The sequence below is a fragment of the Periophthalmus magnuspinnatus genome, chromosome 10 (genome assembly GCF_009829125.3).
Source record: "Periophthalmus magnuspinnatus isolate fPerMag1 chromosome 10, fPerMag1.2.pri, whole genome shotgun sequence".
Classification (NCBI taxonomy): Eukaryota; Metazoa; Chordata; class Actinopteri; order Gobiiformes; family Gobiidae; genus Periophthalmus; species Periophthalmus magnuspinnatus.
Window position 1 is genome coordinate 15,469,559 of NC_047135.1, and position 20,583 is coordinate 15,490,141.

A 20,583-nucleotide genomic window follows, 5' to 3' on the forward strand; every position below is an offset into this window, starting at 1 on the left:
GCTGTTTACGATTATGATATAAAAAAAATAAGACGTGAGAGTAAATTAGTCTGTAAAAGAATTATAACCGAAGAAGCAACAAATGAATTGAATAATAGTTTATTGCTCCAAGATTGGAGCTCAGTCTTCAATGAAACAGATGTTGATAAAGCATATACTATTTTTTTGGATATATTCATGGTTTTGTATAAGAAACATTGTCCTGTTAAGGAATTTAAAACAAAAAGCAAAAACGCAGACAACCCTTGGTTGACAAAAGGAATAATGAATGCTTGTAAAAAGAAAAATAACTTGTATAGGAAATTTGTCAATTCTAAAACAAAAGAAGATGAAGAGAGATATAAGAAATATAAAAACAAATTAACAGACATAATTAGAATGAGTAAGAAGTTATATTATAGAAAACAGTTATATGAAAATAGAAGTAATATGAAAGGAATGTGGAAGACATTGAATAGTCTAATTAAACAAGAAGCTAGAAAGTCTGTATATCCGGATTACTTTAACAATACAAATGGTGAAATTTATAACATGAGTGATGTAACCAATAGCTTTAATCATTTCTTTATTAACGTGGGTTCACAGCTGGCTGCAAAAATTAATGATAATAAAGCTTGCTAGTGTAGGATAAGTATTGATCAAAATCCACATTCTATGTTTTTATCTGCAACAAATGTTCAGGAGGTGACAAGCATTGTTCTCAAGTGTAAAGGTAAGACATCCAGAGATTGTCATGATATTGATATGGCTTTAATAAAAAAGGTAATAGACAACATAGCAAAACCTCTGACGCATATCTGCAACTTATCATTTCAGTCAGGTCAGTTCACCCAAAAAATGAAAACCGCAAAAGTAATTCCAATATTCAAAAGTGACAACAAACACTGCTTTACGAATTACAGACCAATCTCTTTACTACCAGTTTTCAAAAATTCTTGAAAAACTGTTTAATTCACGTCTCGAAACATTTTTAGATAAGCATCAAATTATCAACGAGAGACAATACGGGTTTAGAGCAAAAAGAACAACTTCAATGGCAATCATTGATGCAACAGAGGAAATCACAAATGCATTGGACCTAAAACAATATGCTATTGGTATCTTTATAGACCTGAAAAAAGCTTTCGATACCATCAATCATGACATTTTACTTAAAAAGCTTGAACGATATGGGATCAGAGGACTAGCCGGCAACTGGTTACGAACGTATCTCACAAAGAGAGACCAATTTGTACAAATGGGAGTGCACACTTCTGATATGCTTGGTATTGCTTGTGGAGTTCCCCAGGGCTCCGTTTTGGGGCCAAAACTGTTTAATATATACATAAATGATATCTTCAATGTATCCCCGTCATTAAAACTTATTTTATTTGCGGATGATACTAACATATTTTACAGTAGTCCAAATTACAATGAACTCATTTGTACTGTAAACAAGTAACTTGACAAAATAAAAAAGTGGATGGATTGCAACAAATTATCGCTTAATTTAAAGAAGACAAAAGTTATGCTTTTTGGAAACTCAAAAATTAATACAGAGCTACCAATCCTGATTGATGATGTTCAAATTGAAAGTGTAAATGAGATCAAATTTTTGGGTGTTATAATAGACAATAAATTATCATGGAAAGCCCATATTAGACAAATAAAAAGCAAAATCTCAAAAAGCCTCGCAATAATAAATAAAGCAAAAAACTACCTTGATCAAAATGCCCTACGTACTTTATACTGTTCCTTAGTACTCCCATACCTCACTTATTGTGTTGAAGTGTGGGGGAATACTTACCAATCTACACTTAATCCACTAGTTGTATTACAGAAACGTGCTTTGCGAATCATCCATAAAGTCGGATACTTGGAGCACACACATGCTCTATTCATATATTCAAAGCTCCTAAAAATTCCTGATCTTATAAAATATGTTACATTAACTATATTATTTAAAGCTTCCATAAACGTGTTACCGAGTAAGCTGCAAGTTTTGTTTACAGCCAAAGAGAGAACATACAATCTTAGAGAATATGAGAAATTCAAATTGCCTAAAGTTAGAACTACTCGAAAAAGTTTCTGTGTATCGGTATGTGGTGTTAAACTTTGGAACAGTCTGGATATACACATCAAGCAATGCCATAGTATCAGTACATTCAAGCATCGATATAAAAATATGATCTGGTCACAGTATCTAGAGGAAGAGTCTTAATATAATTTCAGTAATCTTGTAATGCTGGGTTTGTATCTACCATTTCTTTACCATTGTTGGTATTTGTTGTCCATTACCATTGTTGGTATTTGTTGTCCATTACCATTGTTGTATTTTGCTGTCCATTACTATTGTCGTATTTATTGTCCATTACTATTGCTGTATTGCTGTTCATTACCATTGTTGATATTTACTGTCCGTTACCATTGTTGGTATTAATAACTTTCCTTACCATTGTTGGCACCTTATCCAATATGATGTAACACTTAAGTTGCATGAGACTAACTCATAGTCCCCAATGTAATCATGTAATACAATCATGAAAAGGAAGTAAAGTATGCTAAAGTTAAGAAATAATAGCAGAGGGGGTGGGATTAAATATGTTTTCTTCTTCACACTCCTTTTTGGGCAATCGGAGATACTCTTTTTTTTTTGTGTGTTTTGCTGTCTGTTTTTGTTTATTTTTCCTTTATTTTTCCTTGTCTCTTGTATCATGTGTTGATTGACATCGATTGTGGCTGCCTAGGCTGTGCAAGAGAAAAGATGTCCATTTGCCCAAGACAAATAAAAAAAAAAAAAAAAGGGCAGAAATCTCACTTAATAGCCTTGTTTTTAAAAAAAAAAAAAAAGACTGCCCTGCACGATTCTGTTATTTTTAAATTCTTATAGATTATTTTTGACAGTTTTTCATAATATTTCCTTTTTCACAAAAGCCATTTGTCTCACTGTCTGTCCAGCTACTTCATAAGCAGAGGGACCATGTTGTACAAGTTTGACACTGCTGTTTAGCTCAGGGGTGGGCAAAATTTTTGACACACGGGCCACAATGGATTCTAAATTTGACAGAGGGGCCAGGCCAGGATATATATATGTATATATTACATTAGAGATTTGGCCTATAACATGTAGCAAAGCATGAATATGCAAGGCTCATTGTACAAATTGTTTTCCAAATGAATGAATTAATTAAATTAATAATTAACTTATTAAATTTCCGTTAAATAAACACAGCAGAAAAACTTTGAACAAAGTTAACCCTATTTTAATATAATTTGGTCATGTTCGGCAGGCTAGACTAATAAGCCCAAAGGGCCGTGTGTGGCCCCGGGGCCGTAGTTTGCCTATGTCTGGTTTAGCTCTTATACTCTTCCCTTTGTGAATAAATCTGTTAGTGACAAAAGATTTATGTTGACAGTATGAAATAATTTTAACATTTATGTTTCTTGCATCGCTCCTTCAGATCTGATTTAGTTTGTCTCATTTTTGAAAATACCAGATTTCGCATTATTTAATGTGTATACTTTTTACCTTTTACTTTTACGTGAGTAATTTCTTGGACCACTACTTTGTACTTCTTATAACATTACTATTGCATGAATATATTTTTTGGCGACTCTCCACCTCTGTTAGTGTCTGGGACTATCTTTTTTATTTTTATTTTTTTGCACCGCAACAGGAACAACGTGTTTGCAGCGAAATTTTAACTCCTTTAAAATTGCCCTGCCTGTTTTTGTTTTGATCACGTCCTGACCAATCACAGAAGTCCCGGAGTCCTCTGCTCGACGCTCTGCTCGGTGCTCTCCCACGTTCCGCCCCCGGATTCTTTGTGACAGAAACAAGCAACAGAAAGAACCAAAAACGTTTATTTCACCGTGTCCGTTCTCGTGTTAGGGGACGTTACGCACACAGTCGTATCATGCCACGATTTTCATGCGTGTGTACGTTTTTCTGCGCTCTCTCAAGATACACCGTGCTCTACTAGTTCTGCACCACGCCTTTTGCAAAGTCCATCTGACACAAAGAAATGCACGACTTTTAAGAAAATGTAGCATAAACTACTTCATTGATAAGTCACAGACAATTCATAAACAAAACCAAGTTAAAAATGCAAAAAGTGAACTAGATGTAGTTAGGGCAAAGTTACAGTTTCATGACCGAATATTTTGTTTCGCTCTGAATCAGGCCCGGGCCTGTAGGTGTGCACTGCATCTTCATTTCAGGTGCATAAAATAATGACACTTAATGGAAGAATATTGTTGAAACTTTGAAACTTGGTAGCACCTTCAGTCAGTCTGGTCTTGACATAAAAGACAGATATTGTGAAGCCTTGAATGCTCGACAATATGCCTTTTAAATTTATCTCACCATAGAGACAAGCAGATTACAAGTCAGATCTGTGAGTGGTGAGCACGGTCACAAGAATGCATATTTATGAAGGTATTTTTTAACAATAAAACACTAAATGTAAAAGCAAACAGAGTTTAATGTGTAATACTATGTAATCCTGTGTACCTGCTCTCTTCATGTTTGAGCAGGCTTGGGGCTGCACGGGGCGGAGCCAGCTCAGTGTTAGATAGTCTGCAAAAATACATTGAGTAATTTACCAAAGACAAAATGAAAACAGCGCCGCCTAAGGACAGCTGCAGAGAGATGACAGCACAAGGCCCAGCTGTCTATAACCGATTTTTAACTTTTGTCCAACTTCCAAGTTTAACTAAAATATGTGGCGATATCATTATAGTTGTAAAATAATGACAGAATAAATACAAAGACATATTTTATTAATGTATAACATTCAAAATGAAGTGCAGTTTAACTAAAACAAAAAAAGTTTTCTTTGTAGAGTGTACGTGATCACAGCGTAACAACGTACAGCAGTGCGGAGTGTTACAGTCTTGCCTCATTGATCTAAATATGAAATATGAAACATTGATAACATTTATAAAGCCTCTGTTCAAACGAGCACAGCGGATGACGTCACTGTCATAAAATAACATTTTTGTGGCATAATTTAAGTCTCTAAACTGAACCAAAAAACAAGACCTAATAATACTTCATGGTCTAAAAACTCCCCAGCTCGTGCCTGTGGCCACAATATTAGGTACAGATGCTCATTATGACGTCACTATGTGACAACCAAAACACCATTCGTGTATTTAAAGCACCTCTCATGTGCATAACGTGAGAACAGTTTAGAAGAACGTAATGACGGTGCGGTTACGCAGTCACCTTTCGACAAAACTCGGCGAAGTCTCGGTGCATGAAGTTGTCGCTCAGGTTGAGGTCGTCTTCGGACGGAAAGTACTGCGCACTATCTTCGTTCATGTCCCAGAACAGCACCGTCCCCGCGGTTCCTGGTGCGTCCTCCGGTGCGTCTTCCGCGCTCTCCGGGTCCAGGAGCGCTCCGTGCGCGTTTTCCCACGCGCCCAGATAGGAGTCCATGTCAGTGAGCTCCGCGTCGCTGCTCGCATCCGATCCGCTGTCCACGGAGTCGGAGCGCATCGCCTGCAGACGATACTTCTCTGTCATCAGGAACTGGTTTGTGTTCTCGGGCGCGCGCATGCCTTTAGCCCGCTGCCCGTGCATGTTCACGGGCCGCAGGGACACAGGCCGCCGCGGGACGCACGGAGTCCACCTGCGAGCGCTCTTCACGGCATTACCGCGACCTTTACCGGGGAACCAGCGCTTCCGCTCCGCTTCGCTGCGCTTCCGCTCTGCACCAGTGCGCTTCATGGCTCTGCACATTCTCTGTGAACGGTTCCGTTCAGATCTGCAGCCACCTCACCTCTTCACTATCCGCGTGCGCTTTTTCCGAGCCTCTTTCCGACGCTGGGGCATGTCCTGCGCGTCCGGCTCCAGCGTGTTGCCGCGTCTGCCGCGCTCGGATCTGGGGGTGCGGAGCGGAGGGCGAGAGCTGTGTCTGCGGGATTCGTTGCACTCAGGGGCGTTACTGCTCCGGTCTGTCCCCGTGTGCGCGCGGGGATATAGTTGATACGTAAACGTGAGCGAGAGGAGCGACACGCTCCTTTTATACAAGAGGACTGAACCATTCCGCACGGGGTGGGACAGGAACAGACCAAAGGACCAAACGTAATCGTCTGCGTGAACGTAGAGAGAAGAAAATGTCCGAGTCTAAACCAGGACAAAACCAACTCCGGACCGAGTATGAACCAAACCCATTTCACTCTTGGGTTGAAATGTGGGTTTGGATTTTGTCTAATCTGGGATTAAACAGAACAACAGAAACAGCCACGTCAAAAACAGCTCCAGGCCTGGAATAAACCAGGTCTAAACCGGGTCTAAACCTGGTCCGTACTTGGATTTACTAGCAGCCCTCATGGATTTATTAAAATAACAGCCCTTTATAAAGCCCTTTATAATCGAGCCCAAATCAAAATCAAACAAAGCAGACAGATGCGAGCCAGGATCAGGAAAAGCTTTGTTCACTGCGCCACCTGTTGGACACAAATCCTCACTGCACAATGCAACGTTCCACCAAATATAATTTGACCATAAACCGTCTAAAGTATAAACAAGGACTAAGTCAGGTCTAAATCAGAACTAAACCAGGTCTAAACCAGTATTAAATCAAGTCTAAACTAGGTCTAAACCAGAACGCAGCAACACCTGTACGATATGAGACAAATCTAGTTCTGATCCAAACCGGATCAGACCGGATGAAAAACCTGGTGTATGGCACCTTCTGCTGGACACATATTATGCCTGCACCTTAGTCAAAATTATGGGCCTAACCACAGGACAATGGCTCAGTGGTTGAGAAAATTGCCCAAAGGGCGATAGTCTGATTCCCAAGTAGATTAGAGAATACTATCCTCAAGCAGAACACTCCTTCACTGCATGAAAGTAGCGTGTGAGTGGTAGAGGTTGCCGGCACAGATCAGCAGACACTTCTTTCTGTCAGCCTCGAGGCAGCTTTGGCTTCAAAGTGCGTGCTACCACCAAAGTGTGTGAGTGAAGAATGCATGGGACAGTACAGAGAAAATTATTAATTAACAAGACAATGCAGGAACAGGACTAGATCAGAACTAAATTATGTCCAAACCAGGTCTAAACCAGAACTAGCACTGAACCAGTTGTTTTAGTACTGGTTCAGTCCTGGTTTAGGTCTAAACCAGGACTAAACCAAGACTAAACATGGGCTAAATATCTAAACCTGGTGTAGGATATTTTGGGCAGTTGTGTAATCTTTTTGCATAATGATATGTGATCAAATGTGACAATCATGACACATTCAAATCCAGCATTAACAGTGTGAAGTGGAACAGACTCTGCATCACATCTGTGCAAGGAAATAAAAATCTGATCAAGAGAGAAAGGACAACATTTTTAAAGCCTTACTATGGAACTTTTTAACAAAAAATTGACAAAAAGCATGTTTTTCATGCATCTTCACAAGCCTGACTCTTATTTGGTCTGAAGGAGGAACTCCTCTTGCTTGTTTCCATGGAAATGTTGTTTGTCTTCATGCAGGTGATGTGCCACCTCCAAAAAGTTAGTTAGTATAACTTTATGTCGATCACACCATTCAATTAGCGAAGAGTAATATGAATGTCTTTGTGTACCATAGTCTAGTCTGATTCAGTCTGGACTAGGGTTGTGGAAAATCAGATACTAATCGATGGTAATATAAAAGAAAGTAGTTTCATGTAGAAAATCACATTCTTTTGTCTACAGATTATCGTGGTATCAGAATCGGTATTGAGTATTGAGTCTACTCCTTTGTATCGAAATCTGGACTAAAATAGGACTGACCAGGAACTCAACCAGGACTTAATCTGGTCTAACCAAAAAACAGGAGTAGAATATGGTACAGCGGAGGGACAGTGAATATATGGTACAGAGGAATGGATATAGGGTCACTCACCTTCTTGTCTCCATGGAGATGTTCTTCTTTTGCCTGGAATGTCCCAGACTATGGCATTAAAGTGATCTAGCTTGCATATATTCAATTACAGTGGTATTATCACTTGAAAAATACCTGTAGCTCGGCCTAGTGGAGTCGCTTGTTTCCATGGAGAGATTATTGTAATTCGAATCCTGCGATAACATGTAGACACAGTTGGCATACCCTCCATCAGAAAAGTTACACAATACAGCTTTAAATGCGACTTTTGTTCTTGGATCCGTTATGACATAACGTACTGAGGTCCAGCCAATGGCGCTGGAGTTCCGCGTGGACCCTACAAGGTCAACATGGGAATTTAGATAACCAAAGCAATATTCTATCAGTTTAATCATTTTAATACATCATTTATTTCAAACGTCATCGTTAAAACGCGTTTATATCTGCTAAAAACTGTCTCTGTGTATTACGTGCATTTTCCAGACGTATTTAAAACCGCGAGATTCCTACAGATTTTGTGATGTCCGAGGTTCATGAACGCAGCCCTGCACTTTACGCATAGACTTAAAAGGAAAAAAAAGGTTGTGCAATTATTGGGTTAAAAGTTAAAGACACAACAGCAGGGAGACCAAACCGGAGACCAAACCGGAGACCAAACCGAAGACCAAACCGGAGACCAAACCGAAGACCAAACCGGGAGTGAATCTGGACTAAACCAGGACTAATCCCGGACTAGACTAGAACCGGAGATCTGTCTTTATCGGGAGCAGGCAGAGAACGCAGCGTCGGTAACAGGTGAGTTTGGTAAAGCACCTGTCTGTTACTCGTAAATATATATTAAAGTCTGTAGAGAGCAGGACGGAGGAGAATTCACCTGAACAGACGGACGGGAATTCTTCAACAGAGTAAATTCAAAGCTCAATCAAAAATAGAACTACTGCCGGTAGATGATTCGGGCAAAATGCATATATTCAAATATGCAATATTATGTCGTTTTACAGTTGTTATAAAACATGAATAAACATGTTTAATTAAAATGATTAACACTGACCTCAGCATCACGTTGAATTGGTGTAAAGGTAAACAGGAAGTGAATCGGCAAAATGTAGCACGTTCCGGTTTATCTAAAATAAATTGTACAATGAGGCCGTTCATGCTGCTATCTGCTGTCTGACTGTCTCCATGGAGATGCGATTCTGCTATGTTCCACTGTGTGGCATTAAACTCGAGAGCCCAGTGCACACCACACTATTGTGAGTTGCTCACAGTAAGAATGCATGTTTTAGGTATGAGCTATCAAGACACCAGTAATTGCAAGATGGATTAGTTTAATGCCTGTGGAACACTCACAGAACAACCCAAAACACGTACAACGGGTCAAATCCTTCTGCTAAGGTAATTCTGACTAAGACTAGCTAAAGATCTGTAGAAGGTTCCCGCTGCTTCTGACAGGTTTAACCCAGAGACACTGAAGGATGGGTCAAATGCAGCAACCGCATTTGCATGTATTTGTTTGTTTACAGATGGAGGGTGGTGGGGCTAAAGTTGTGATGCTGACAGGTAGTGTGCTGCTGCTACTTCCTGTCATCCTCTTTGTCACATCCTTCATGTTTTGGCCTGGACTCATCATCAGGATGTATAATTGGTAAGGCCTGGTTCAGCCCTGGTTCAGCCCTGGTTCAGCCCTGGTTCAGCCCTGGTTCAGCCCTGGTTCAGCCCTGGTTCAGCCCTGGTTCAGCCCTGGTTCAGCCCTGGTTCAGCCCTGGTTCAGCCCTGGTTCAGCCCTGGTTCAGCCCTGGTTCAGCCCTGGTTCAGCCCTGGTTCGTGTTTCAGGTTCTGGAGGAGGAGGTTGGGTCTGTCTGTGAGGTACTCTGTCGTCGGTTCCTTCAGATTCTGTTACTCCACTCGCGGGACTCCAGGGGAGGCTCAGTCTCTGCTCCTGCTGCACGGCTTCTCTGCAAATAAAGACATGTGGCTTCCTGTGGTCAAGGTGAGACCTCAAGACACCAGGTTTAGACTGGGTGTAGACCAGGTTTAGACCACACCACAACATATGCAAATTACCTAGAAAAATTTGACCTGCCTCCATCTCAGGGAGGTTATCTGACACACAAAGATACAGGAGGATGGGAGGGCATCTGTCTTGATCTTTGTCTGATCCAGTTCTTGCCAGAGCAATATCACGTGGTGTGTCTGGATTTACCGGGACATGACGGAACGAGCCGCTTCCAAAATGAGGACTACAGCATCAACGGACAGGTCTCCAGAATCCACGAGGTCAGTCCCGACTTGGACCTGGTTTAGTCCCGACTTGGACCTGGTTTAGTCCCGACTTGGACCTGGTTTAGTCCCGACTTGGACCTGGTTTAGTCCCGACTTGGACCTGGTTTAGTCCCGACTTGGACCTGGTTTAGTCCCGACTTGGACCTGGTTTAGTCCCGACTTGGACCTGGTTTAGTCCCGACTTGGACCTGCACGGTGTAACCTTTATGGTGGTGGGGCCGTTACTTGCTTCTTTCCATAAAATCTTAACAGTATGGCATAAAATTGATCTGTCATGTATTTATTCACTGCATGAGTTTTTAATGATCAAAAGTATCTTGAAAAAAATAGATTCTTACAGTAATTGTCTCCACAGATCTGACCTTCAACTTGGTCTGGTGGTGTTATCTGCTTGTCTCCATGGAGAAAGATATGTTTAAAGTAATATTGTGAAATATATCAATATAAAAATATATAATATATGAAGCAATACTACAAAAACTTTTGGCGGAGCTCTAAATGCTCAAGTGTCCTGTTCAAACATGGTAGTCCTGGCTCAGTCCTGGCTCAGTCCTGGCTCAGTCCTGGCTCAGTCCTGGCTCAGTCCTGGCTCAGTCCTGGCTCAGTCCTGGCTCAGTCCTGGCTCAGTCCTGGCTCAGTCCTGGCTCAGTCCTGGCTCAGTCCTGGCTCAGTCCTGGCTCAGTCCTGGCTCAGTCCTGGCTCAGTCCTGGCTCAGTCCTGGCTCAGTCCTGGCTCAGTCCTGGCTCAGTCCTGGCTCAGTCCTGGCTCAGTCCTCTCTGTAGTTTGTGCACAGTTTGGGTCTGGCTCAGTTCCATCTCATTGGGACGTCGATGGGAGGAAACTTAGCCGGAGTTTATGCTGCTCGATTCCCCAAAGACCTCTGCTCCGTCACCATGGTCTGTCCTGCGGGTAAGTCCTGATTTAGACCTGATTTAAACCTGGTTTAGGCTAGTGGAGGATGAGGTACTCAATTTTGTCGCTTAAGTAAAAGTACAGATACAGAGGTAAAAAGTTACTCAAGTAAAAGTATTGTGATGGAAATTTAAGTATATTAATTGTGACCTTTAAAAGCATTTGATCTGTGTCAGTCTGTCAGACCCAGACCAGACATTAACATGTGTGAAGGCTCTGTCCCCATCCCACAGGAAACTTGTTGTTCTACCTGTCCAAATGTAAAAGTTCATTATCAAATGGGTGTGAAACAAAAGTCACTCTGCTTTGAAACGTATGTAGCATTGTCATTCTGGTATAAAATAGTCAGAGGTCAGATGCTCGGGAACTGAGTCTGGGGGTAGATGGGAACTTGGATGGGGACTGGGGAAGACACCGAAAGGCTGCCAGACTGGCCAGACCAGGCCTGGGCCCTGTCCTGTCTGTATCTACTGTAACAAAGAAAAAACCTTTTTTCTGTATTTCAAAACTCACTGAGCTTCACAAATGGATTACTTTTCATCTAGAATTGTAACCTTTCCACAACAGTATCACATGAAAAAAAATCGACTTGAAAGTATTTAAGTACCTGTTTAAAAATGTACCCAATGCGGGGTCCAGGACGAGACAAGGAGGTGAAGGTAAGGAGTTTTGACGATACCAGCACAGGAGCACGGAGTCAGGAGCAGGACCAGAGACCAGGAGCTGGCATTCTTGTTACAGGTAAGTAACAAGAATGCAAAAAACAGAGCAAGAATAGTCACGTTGACACGCGGACGGTCTGGCACCGAGTGTCTTCTCCCAGCTCCTCTTATCCACGGCAGGTGGTGATGATTACCCTGATGGGACACAGGTGCACGCGGGAGGAGCCGAGCGTTCCGCCCAGCTCCAGGTTCAGGCAGGTGAGGGAGGGGGGAGAGCACACAGGGAGGCAGACCAGGAGCAGAGATACATGCCTCATGACACAATCATGAATTTTTATATTTATATGTTTTAACACCATGCAAAATGCATGTTTAACTATTTTATGAGCTTACAAAATGGGAATATTATTGTATTTATACTTTGAAATAACATATACATTCTTAAGGTGAATGAAAACAAATAATCCTAATATAGAAAATATTCAGGTTATTACGTAAGTATTTCACATAAGTGTTAATTTGTTAAAGTGTTAAATGTAGTGATATTTATTTAAAAAATTTATATATTTTGGTCAACAGTAGCAATACGAAACAATTTCTTAATTTTTCTTATGAATTTTGTGTATTTATTTTTGTTTACACAAAGTTGAAGCTTGAACTCGAAAACTCAGGATGTAACCACGAACATAGTGGTTTAGTTCTGCTTTACTCCTAGTTTAGTCCTGATTTAGTCCTGGTTTAGTCCCAGTTTAGTCCTAGTTCAGTCCTGGTTTAGTCATGGCTTAGTCCTAGTTTTTTCCCCTGTGTTAAGGTCTGGAGCCACCTGAGGACACAGACTTTGTGAAAAGTCTTAGGGAGATAGAAGTCCGGAGGAACCAGAACCTGGATCAGGACCAGAACAAGGAGTCCATTGCCCTGATCCCAAGCTCTATACCTCAACTGCAGGAGATGCTCGAAATGTGCTGCTACAAACCACTCAACCTGCCCAAACAGGTGAGACATACATATACACAAGGCTGTTGAAGGTACACACCCCCTCCCACCCGCATCACTGGTTTGGGAGAGGGTGGGCTCCTAGCAACGTGATTGTCAATCAAACATTGCTTTTTTGGTTATTACTGTTACTTTGTTTATTACTGTTCATATCTGGATTTAGGGACAAAATAGTAAAATAAAAACCAGTACCATGTAGAGAGGATTAATACGAACATTTTAAGGTCAGCATGATGAGCCTGACAGCAGCAGTTACAGAAAGAAGGGAGACGGTTTTGTAATAGAAAATTATTTGTAACCAGAGCTCAAAGGAGCCACTTGCTCACTTCCTGTTTGGAACCACAAACTGTATAAAGAAGTGAACTAAGTGTGACGCCACCCATAGCATTTGGCTCCAGTCAAATGAAGCTCATCGAGGCTAGCAGTTATAGGGAAGAATTTGGAGGACCAGTTCCATATTTGGAATTCTGACTGCGTGTATCATAGCAACCAGAGAACCAAGCGAGGAGACTATTGAAGATAATGCACCTTCCCGCCCACATAATGGTTTGGCAGGGAGTGGGTGCTTAGCAAAGCTGTCAATCAAACCTGTTGCTAACGCAAGTAGGAACAACCTCTTGGAAAGAAGGCACCTGATTTGTCTCCTAGTAACGCTCATGTATTAATTTACAGACAAAATAGGGGAATTAAAACATAGATCAGGTTAATACAAACATTTTAAGACCAAAATGACTATTCTGACAGAAGAAACAGAAAGTGAATTGGAGCAAGAGTCGATGGAGCGGCTAGCTTTTTAGGTATGTCCATTAATATGTACACTATGTTTGCAACATTGCAGCGAAGTCCATTTACATATACAGTCCTTTAACACCTACCACCCCCAGGCAGCCCAAACATAAGAGTCTGAGGTACCACATGCTCCACGATATACATATCACAAAGGTGGCCACATATTAGAGGAATGGTAACATGTTACAATGAAAGAAAATTAAGAATTTCAGTTTTCTCTGGGTCAAAAATCATGAATAATCGTTACATTGTGATGTTTCTTCTCACAATAATCTGTTTCAGATGATGATGGGGCTGCTCCAAAACAGGCTCCCACACAACCCCTTTTACAGACACCGTGAGTCTCACCCTCTTAACCCCTTGCCTTAACTTCCTGACCTCTCTGCCCCATCTCATTCTTTCACCTCCACAAACCTGACTCGTACTTGGCCTCCATGGAGAATGTGGTTTTAACCTTCATGGAATCATGCAGTGATGCACACCGCCTACAGAAAGTTACACAGTGTTGCTTTATATTGCTTTAAACTTGGTTGGAGCCACCCCCCAATTTGTCCCCTAGGAAGTAATCTATCATTGTTCTGCCTCCACTAGTGTTTGGGAACTAGCTTTACAAATCAGATAGTATCTTATTATAATAGAATATATACACAACATTAGCTTAAAGGTAGCAACTAATGAAAACGTGCAGAAAACTGCTAATTAGCATCATGCTAGCATGAATAGAAAATCCTATAGACATGCTAGTGCTATTAGTGTCTTCTATTTTAGTGCGAATGTCCAGTGTAAACCAACTTAAAGTGCCTCAAATGAGTTTATAGAGCGAGCTAAAATCTTATAATGTTACAATACTTACAGATAGATAGTTGTATTGGGGCAAATGACAGTGTACAGGACTTAAACATTGTGAAAAATGACTGAACTGAAAAGTTTGTAACAATATGGCAGTTACGGTACCTCTGAGTAGACAAAACAGATTAACTCAAAACAGAAATATCCACTCCACTGTGGGCAGAACAGTCATATAGAAACTGCTGTTTCTGTTGGGCTGTGTTTGAATGTGTTCTATTGTTTTTATTTTGTTCTATCGTGTTTTATTGTGTTTTATTGTGTTCTGTTTTGTTCCATTGTGTTCTACTGTGTTCTCTTGTCTCAGTGTTTGAGTGCATCAGCGCTGAAGAGTCCAGATACTCTCTACAGAAGAACCTGCACCGCATCTCAGTCCCAGTGCAAGTGGTCTGGGGCCAGCAGGACCGGGTCTGGATCAGGACTAGACCAGGACTGAACCAATACTAACCCAGGACTGAAAAAGAGCTAAACGAGAACTGAACCAGAACTAGACCATGGATTAAACCAAAACCGGGTCTGGACCTGGACTTAACTAGTACTGAACCAGAACTAGAAGATGGACTAAACCAGGAACGCGTCTGGACCTGGCCTAGACAAGGACTGGACCAGGACTGAACCAGAACTAAACCAGGGCAAGGACTCAGACAAGGACTAAACCAAGACCAGGTCTGGACAAGGAGTCAGACAGGATCATGACTAAGACTATACCAAGACTAAAGAAGGACTAAAACAAGGCAGAACCAGACTGAATCAGGACTAGGCCAGATACTAGACCAAGGACTAGACTAGGAACTAGGTCAGGGTTGAGCCATAACCCAGCCTAAAACAGGCTTGAACCAGGAATAAACCAGGACCAGGATTAGACCAGGGACTGGCCTAGAACCAAGTCTGGGCCAGAACTAGGACTGGGTCAGGGCTAGACTGTGGACTAAACAAGGCATAGACCACATATAAAACTGGTCTAACCTCGATCTAACCCACTGTCTCCTTTCTCAGGTCCTCCATGTCTCTGGCGCCTCTGTGATTGCTGCTGCTCTCCCTCACAGCCAAGTAGCACTGCTGGAGAACTGTGGTCACTCTGTGGCTCTGGAGCGCCCCCGCAAACTCGCCACACTCATCTGCAACTTCCTGTCTGCACAGGAAGTGACTCACGGCGGCACCCACAAGAAGAACTCCTGAGGAACATGTCTGTCCTCCACAAACGCACAAAGATCATTTCAGTGTTTTATTTCCACCGGGTTTATTATAATCTCTCATTCATCCAGCATGGTCCATGGAGCTCAACAGTCCCGCCCACCACCACATGGCTGTTTTCAGATTTGACAAAATGTTTAGTGGTTTATAAAGTTTCAGAAACAGATTTCATATAAAATGATGGTCTGGTCTGATGGGACCAAACCCTGTAATCGGTCTCCTTTGTCATAAACAGAACAGCAGTTTTTTGCACTGAATGTCTTGATTTAAATATTCCTTTAAACTTTAAACTACCTTTAACTTTAAACTGCAGCTTTTATTTTGATTCTTTTCTAATTCACTTCTTTAAACACTGTACTGTATGAAAGATACTGTATATTTATTTTAAAAAAATAGTATAGAAAACACTATTGTGGACCATCATTGAGTGAGTGTAAGCATCTGGGATGGAGTTGTGATGTAATATAGATATATATGTTATAAAATCATTCATTGACTACCAGGTTGGTTTATTCTTTAAGTATGTATATATTTGTAACTTTATTTTAAAGAAAGTTTCAGGGTGTATTAAAGAGGAGAGTATGCACATCAAGCACAGTTACATGTACATTCAACAGATTACATGCCACAATTACCACTGTCCATGAGTTGTGTAAAACAGTACCATCTTTACCAATATTTCTCTCTTAGCTGCATAGAACTCAAATGCCGTCTCCTCATTTTTAGTCCTGACTCTGGGCACCAGCAGGAGGCTAGGACTAAACTAGTTCTACATGTTGGGGAAAAAAACAAAACACTTACATTTAATTCATGTGATTAACTAGTTCTGAAGGACCTAGATCCTAATACAAATGTGTGACACACTGGTCTGTTCCAATCAAATAAGTACAAAAATTAAGACAGTTTGCACTTCCAGAAACAAAAAAACTGACTGATCATATCTAACATAAATTGACTTACAAGACAAAGACTTATCTTTAACAAAACTGTATTAATCTTTATTCAATCAAACATTTTAGAAAAAAAATAGAGCTCTATATTCATTTATCAGTGTTAACTGTAGAAAACAAATTAAATACACAAATCTAAAATATTTGGACTCTCCTCCTTAGCACACAGTTGTCTGCTGCGGAACGTTCTTAAGGTGCTCTGGCTCCCGAGAGATGACAGACAACATATACTCACCTAAAGGAGTATTAGGAACACCTGTTCAATTTCTCCATAATGCAATTATCTAATCGACCAATCACGTGGCAGTTGCTTCAATGCATTTAGGGGTGTGGTCCTGGTCAAGACAATCTCCTGAACTCCAAACTGAATGTCAGAATGGGAAAGAAAGGGGATTTAAGCAATTTTGAGCGTGGCATGGTTGTTGGTGCCAGACGGGCCGGTCTGAGTATTTCACAATCTGCTCAGTTACTGGGATTTTCACGCACAACCATTTCTAGGGTTTACAAAGAATGGTGTGAAAAGGGAAAAACATCCAGTATGGTGGTGGTCCAGTGCTGTGGGCGAAAATGCCTTGTTGATGCTAGAGGTCAGAGGAGAATGGGCCGAGTGATTGAAGCTGATAGAAGAGCAACGTTGACTGAAATAACCACTCGTTACAACCGAGGAATGCAGCAAAGCATTTGTGAAGCCACAACACGCACAACCTTGAGGCGGATGGGCTACAACAGCAGAAGACCCCACCGGCTACCACTCATCTGCACTACAAATAGGAAAAAGAGGCTACAATTTGCACGAGCTCACCAAAATTGGACAGTTAAAGACTGGAAAAATGTTGACTGGTCTGATGAGTCTCGATTTCTGTTGAGACATTCAAATGGTAGAGTCAGAATTTGGCATAAACAGAATGAGAACATGGATCCATCATGCCTTGTTACCACTGTGCAGGCTGGTGGTGGTGGTGTAATGGTGTGGGGGATGTTTTCTTGGCACACTTTAGGTCCCTTAGTGCCAATTGGGCATCGTTTAAATGCCATGGGCTACCTGAACATTGTTTCTGACCATGTCCATCCCTTCATGACCACCATGTACCCATCCTCTGATGGCTACTTCCAGCAGGATAATGCACCATGTCATAAAGCTCGAATCATTTCAAATTAGTTTCTTGAACATGACAATGAGTTCACTGTACTACAATGGCCCCCACAGTCACCAGATCTCAACCCGATAGAGCATCTTTGGGATGTGGTGTGAAGGGGATGTCAAGTAATAAAGCTTTTTAGATGCATTATATAATTCATATATCATATCAAAACATAATAATTCATATATCCTTTGAATATTGTCATGTAACCACCATTTTTATACTGAATGCATATATTCTTTGAATGTTGTATCCTTTTGAAGGTTGTTTAACAAGCACTATTTTATACTAAAGTTTGAGCACGGGTTTGATATACTAACACTGAAACTATTCATTGAAGTTGTATCCTTTTGAGATATGCCTAACAAGCACTATATTCTAACACGGAAACTATTCACTCATTATAACAGTCCTACTTTAAAGGCAACATTGTGAGATGTGAATTGTGGGAGACAGTGGGTGCTTTCCAGAGACTCCCTTTCAGAGATAAGGCTGCCGGAGTAGACTCAAGGCCGGAAAAACAGACCGGTGCGGCTCGGAGAGGTGAACGAGGCCGAAGGAGGGATTCAAGGCGTCTACCTTCTCAACAGTATTTGCATACTCATGTTGTATGTTGTAATTTTTATCTTTGAGGCCAGGGAAAGGCAGACAGACCGCCTGCTGCACATTCGAAGGATAGATCATATGACCCCAAGTACTGTATTAGATTGTAACTGTCAGGGGAATAAACTTTTGAGATTTGAACTGACCGAATCCAGTAGTCATTTTGATAGAACACACCTAACAGGTGGAACGAGAGCTTCTTGCCCTGGATGTGCTTCCCACAAATCTCCATCAACTGCAAGATGCTATCCTATCAATATGGGCCAACATTTCTAAAGAATGCTTTCAGCACCTTGTTGAATCAATGCCATGTAGAATTAAGGCAGTTCTGAAGGCGAAAGGGGGTCAAACACTGTATTAGTTTGGTGTTCCTAATAATCCTTCAGGTGAGTGTATACTGTAAGTAAAAATTCAAACAATTCAATTGCAATAAATTAGCCACACTTATATTCATGTTTTTTGTTACAGGCAAAACCATTTCAATTAATAAACAGTTTAAATGTCTTAATGTATTGTCTTTTTTACCTGTTCGCTTTAAGTTTAGGCCTATGTAATTGACTCGCTACATTACATTTCCTATCCCCTTTTTATAAGGGTACTGTACCTCTAGTCTTCATATATCCTGGAGAGAGACTCAGCAACTACATTGGACGTACCAGACTTGTAGTGGACCATGAAGCTGCATGGCTGTAGGGCCAGACACCAACAAGCAATTCTTGTATTAGTGTCCTTCATTTTCTGGAGCCACTGGAGAGCGCGATGATCAATTTCCAGGCTCAAATGGCATCCCAACAGGTAGTACCTCAGTGACTCAACTGCTCACTTCCAATTACTCTTTTTTTCAACGGTCGAATACCTGGTCTCTCTGTCCATTATTTTTCTTCTCGGAAAGACAACTGGCATTCTCTCTCCATCCACCTCCTGCAATAAAACTCCACCTAGGCCCACTCCTGACGCATCAGTTTGTAGAGTGAATGTTTTTGTTTTTTTTAAGTCTGGAGTTTGTAGAATGGTATGGTTGTTCAGGGCCTCCTTTAGATCCCTGAAAGTAGGGTCACATTGGTGAGTCCATATTACCTTTCTCGGTGCTAATGGTTTGGTGAGGTCACTGGTCGCAGCTGAGCAATCTGTGAAGTAAGGAATGAATTTTCTTTACCAGCCAATGAGCCCTAGGAAGCTTGTGTGTCAATTTTTCCCACCTGGGGCCTGAGTTTGCCATGTCCAATAACAAAGCCCAGGTAATTCTTCCCAAGTTTGGCTGTAGATTATAATGCCGTCCAAATACACAGCCGTAAACTCTGAAACATCTCTCAGAACATAATCATTACGCTTTTTAAAGGTGGCTTGTACATATCAAAAGAGTTTCAAAGGTTGTCAGCTCTCGGATCCCTGGAGCCAGTGCCAATAGCCTTTGCTTCGGTGTGGGGTGGTGATGTACTTTGCCTGCCCAACTCACTCCACCAGCTCGTCAATCCTAGGCATTGGCTAAGGGTCACACAATGAAACAGCATTCAGATAACGAAAGTCCATGCAAAATCTCCGCTAGCCATCCTTCTTGGACACTAGAACCACTGGACTGCACCATTCATTGTGTAACCCTTATACATTGGTCTCTTAAGTCTCTTGACGCTGTGAGTATGGCGGGTTACAGTTAGATCTGATCTATGATCTTGCTGTTTTACTTGCTAAAATCACCAACACGGCAGGACAGTGCACAGCACTTCACTTCTTAACACCATGTGCGCGCCCCGTACTCGTTCACACTCACCACATTTGTCGATGCGCTCCCCAAATGCGCTGTACTTCAACAACAATAGGAACCAAATTATTAAAGTAAACAGGTCGCTGGTCCGGACGGGTTTAACCTGGGAGACGTGGAAAGAGGGATGGATATGGAGAGATGGAGGTAGCTCTAAAACTAGACATAAAACTAGACTGTCCATAAAACTAGACAGCATTATTACTTTTATGGAGCCAGACCAAGTCATCGACTTGCTCTTAGGCTTAGGACTGATGAGCAGTTCTCAGATATTTCCTCTGTTAAGGATTCTGGCGGACAGATTGTGGTGGAGCCATCAGGTGTTAATGCTGTTTTTTCCTCATTTTATTCCAAGTTATACACCTCCGAGCTTCTACATGATGAACAAACGTGTAATAACTTTCTTGAGGGGGCACATTTACCCAAGTTGGCTGAGGACGAACTGCATAAACTTAACTGCCCTATTACTTTGAGTGAACTTAAAGATGCTGTTTCAAATATGTACAGGGGTAAATCTCCTGGCCTCGATGGGATACCGCGAGTTTTATGCAGCTTTTTGGGACCAAATCGGACCTTTAATGTTGGAGATGATTCAAGCCGCCTTAA

General features: G+C 41.4%; 2 protein-coding genes across 2 annotated transcripts; one reads left to right on the forward strand and one right to left on the reverse strand.

The window, feature by feature from the left end:
- Positions 1-5,133: 5,133 nt before the first annotated feature.
- Positions 5,134-5,967, reverse strand: wu:fb55g09 (coiled-coil domain-containing glutamate-rich protein 1). The gene has a single exon (XM_033974131.2). The coding sequence runs from the start codon at positions 5,723-5,725 to the stop codon at positions 5,198-5,200; it is 528 nt and encodes a 175-aa protein (XP_033830022.1). The 5' UTR covers positions 5,726-5,967; the 3' UTR covers positions 5,134-5,197.
- Positions 5,968-8,433: 2,466 nt separating this feature from the next.
- LOC117378124 (monoacylglycerol lipase abhd6-A-like) lies at positions 8,434-16,024 on the forward strand. Its single transcript, XM_033974665.2, has 9 exons — positions 8,434-8,639; positions 9,368-9,489; positions 9,678-9,834; positions 10,008-10,121; positions 10,910-11,036; positions 12,513-12,694; positions 13,766-13,820; positions 14,637-14,737; positions 15,326-16,024. Exons 2-9 carry the CDS (start codon positions 9,368-9,370, stop codon positions 15,506-15,508), a joined length of 1,041 nt encoding a protein of 346 aa, XP_033830556.1. The 5' UTR covers positions 8,434-8,639; the 3' UTR covers positions 15,509-16,024.
- The last annotated feature ends 4,559 nt before the right edge of the window (positions 16,025-20,583 follow it).

Bases quoted from the DNA above. Each gene is read 5' to 3' on its own strand.
- wu:fb55g09 (XM_033974131.2), bottom strand. From the start codon at position 5,725: ATGTGCAGAGCCATGAAGCGCACTGGTGCAGAGCGGAAGCGCAGCGAA.
- LOC117378124 (XM_033974665.2), top strand. From the start codon at position 9,368: ATGGAGGGTGGTGGGGCTAAAGTTGTGATGCTGACAGGTAGTGTGCTG. The intron at 12,695-13,765 runs GTGAGACATACA...AATCTGTTTCAG, and splicing joins CACTCAACCTGCCCAAACAG to ATGATGATGGGGCTGCTCCA. The intron at 14,738-15,325 runs GTCTGGATCAGG...CTCCTTTCTCAG, and splicing joins TCTGGGGCCAGCAGGACCGG to GTCCTCCATGTCTCTGGCGC.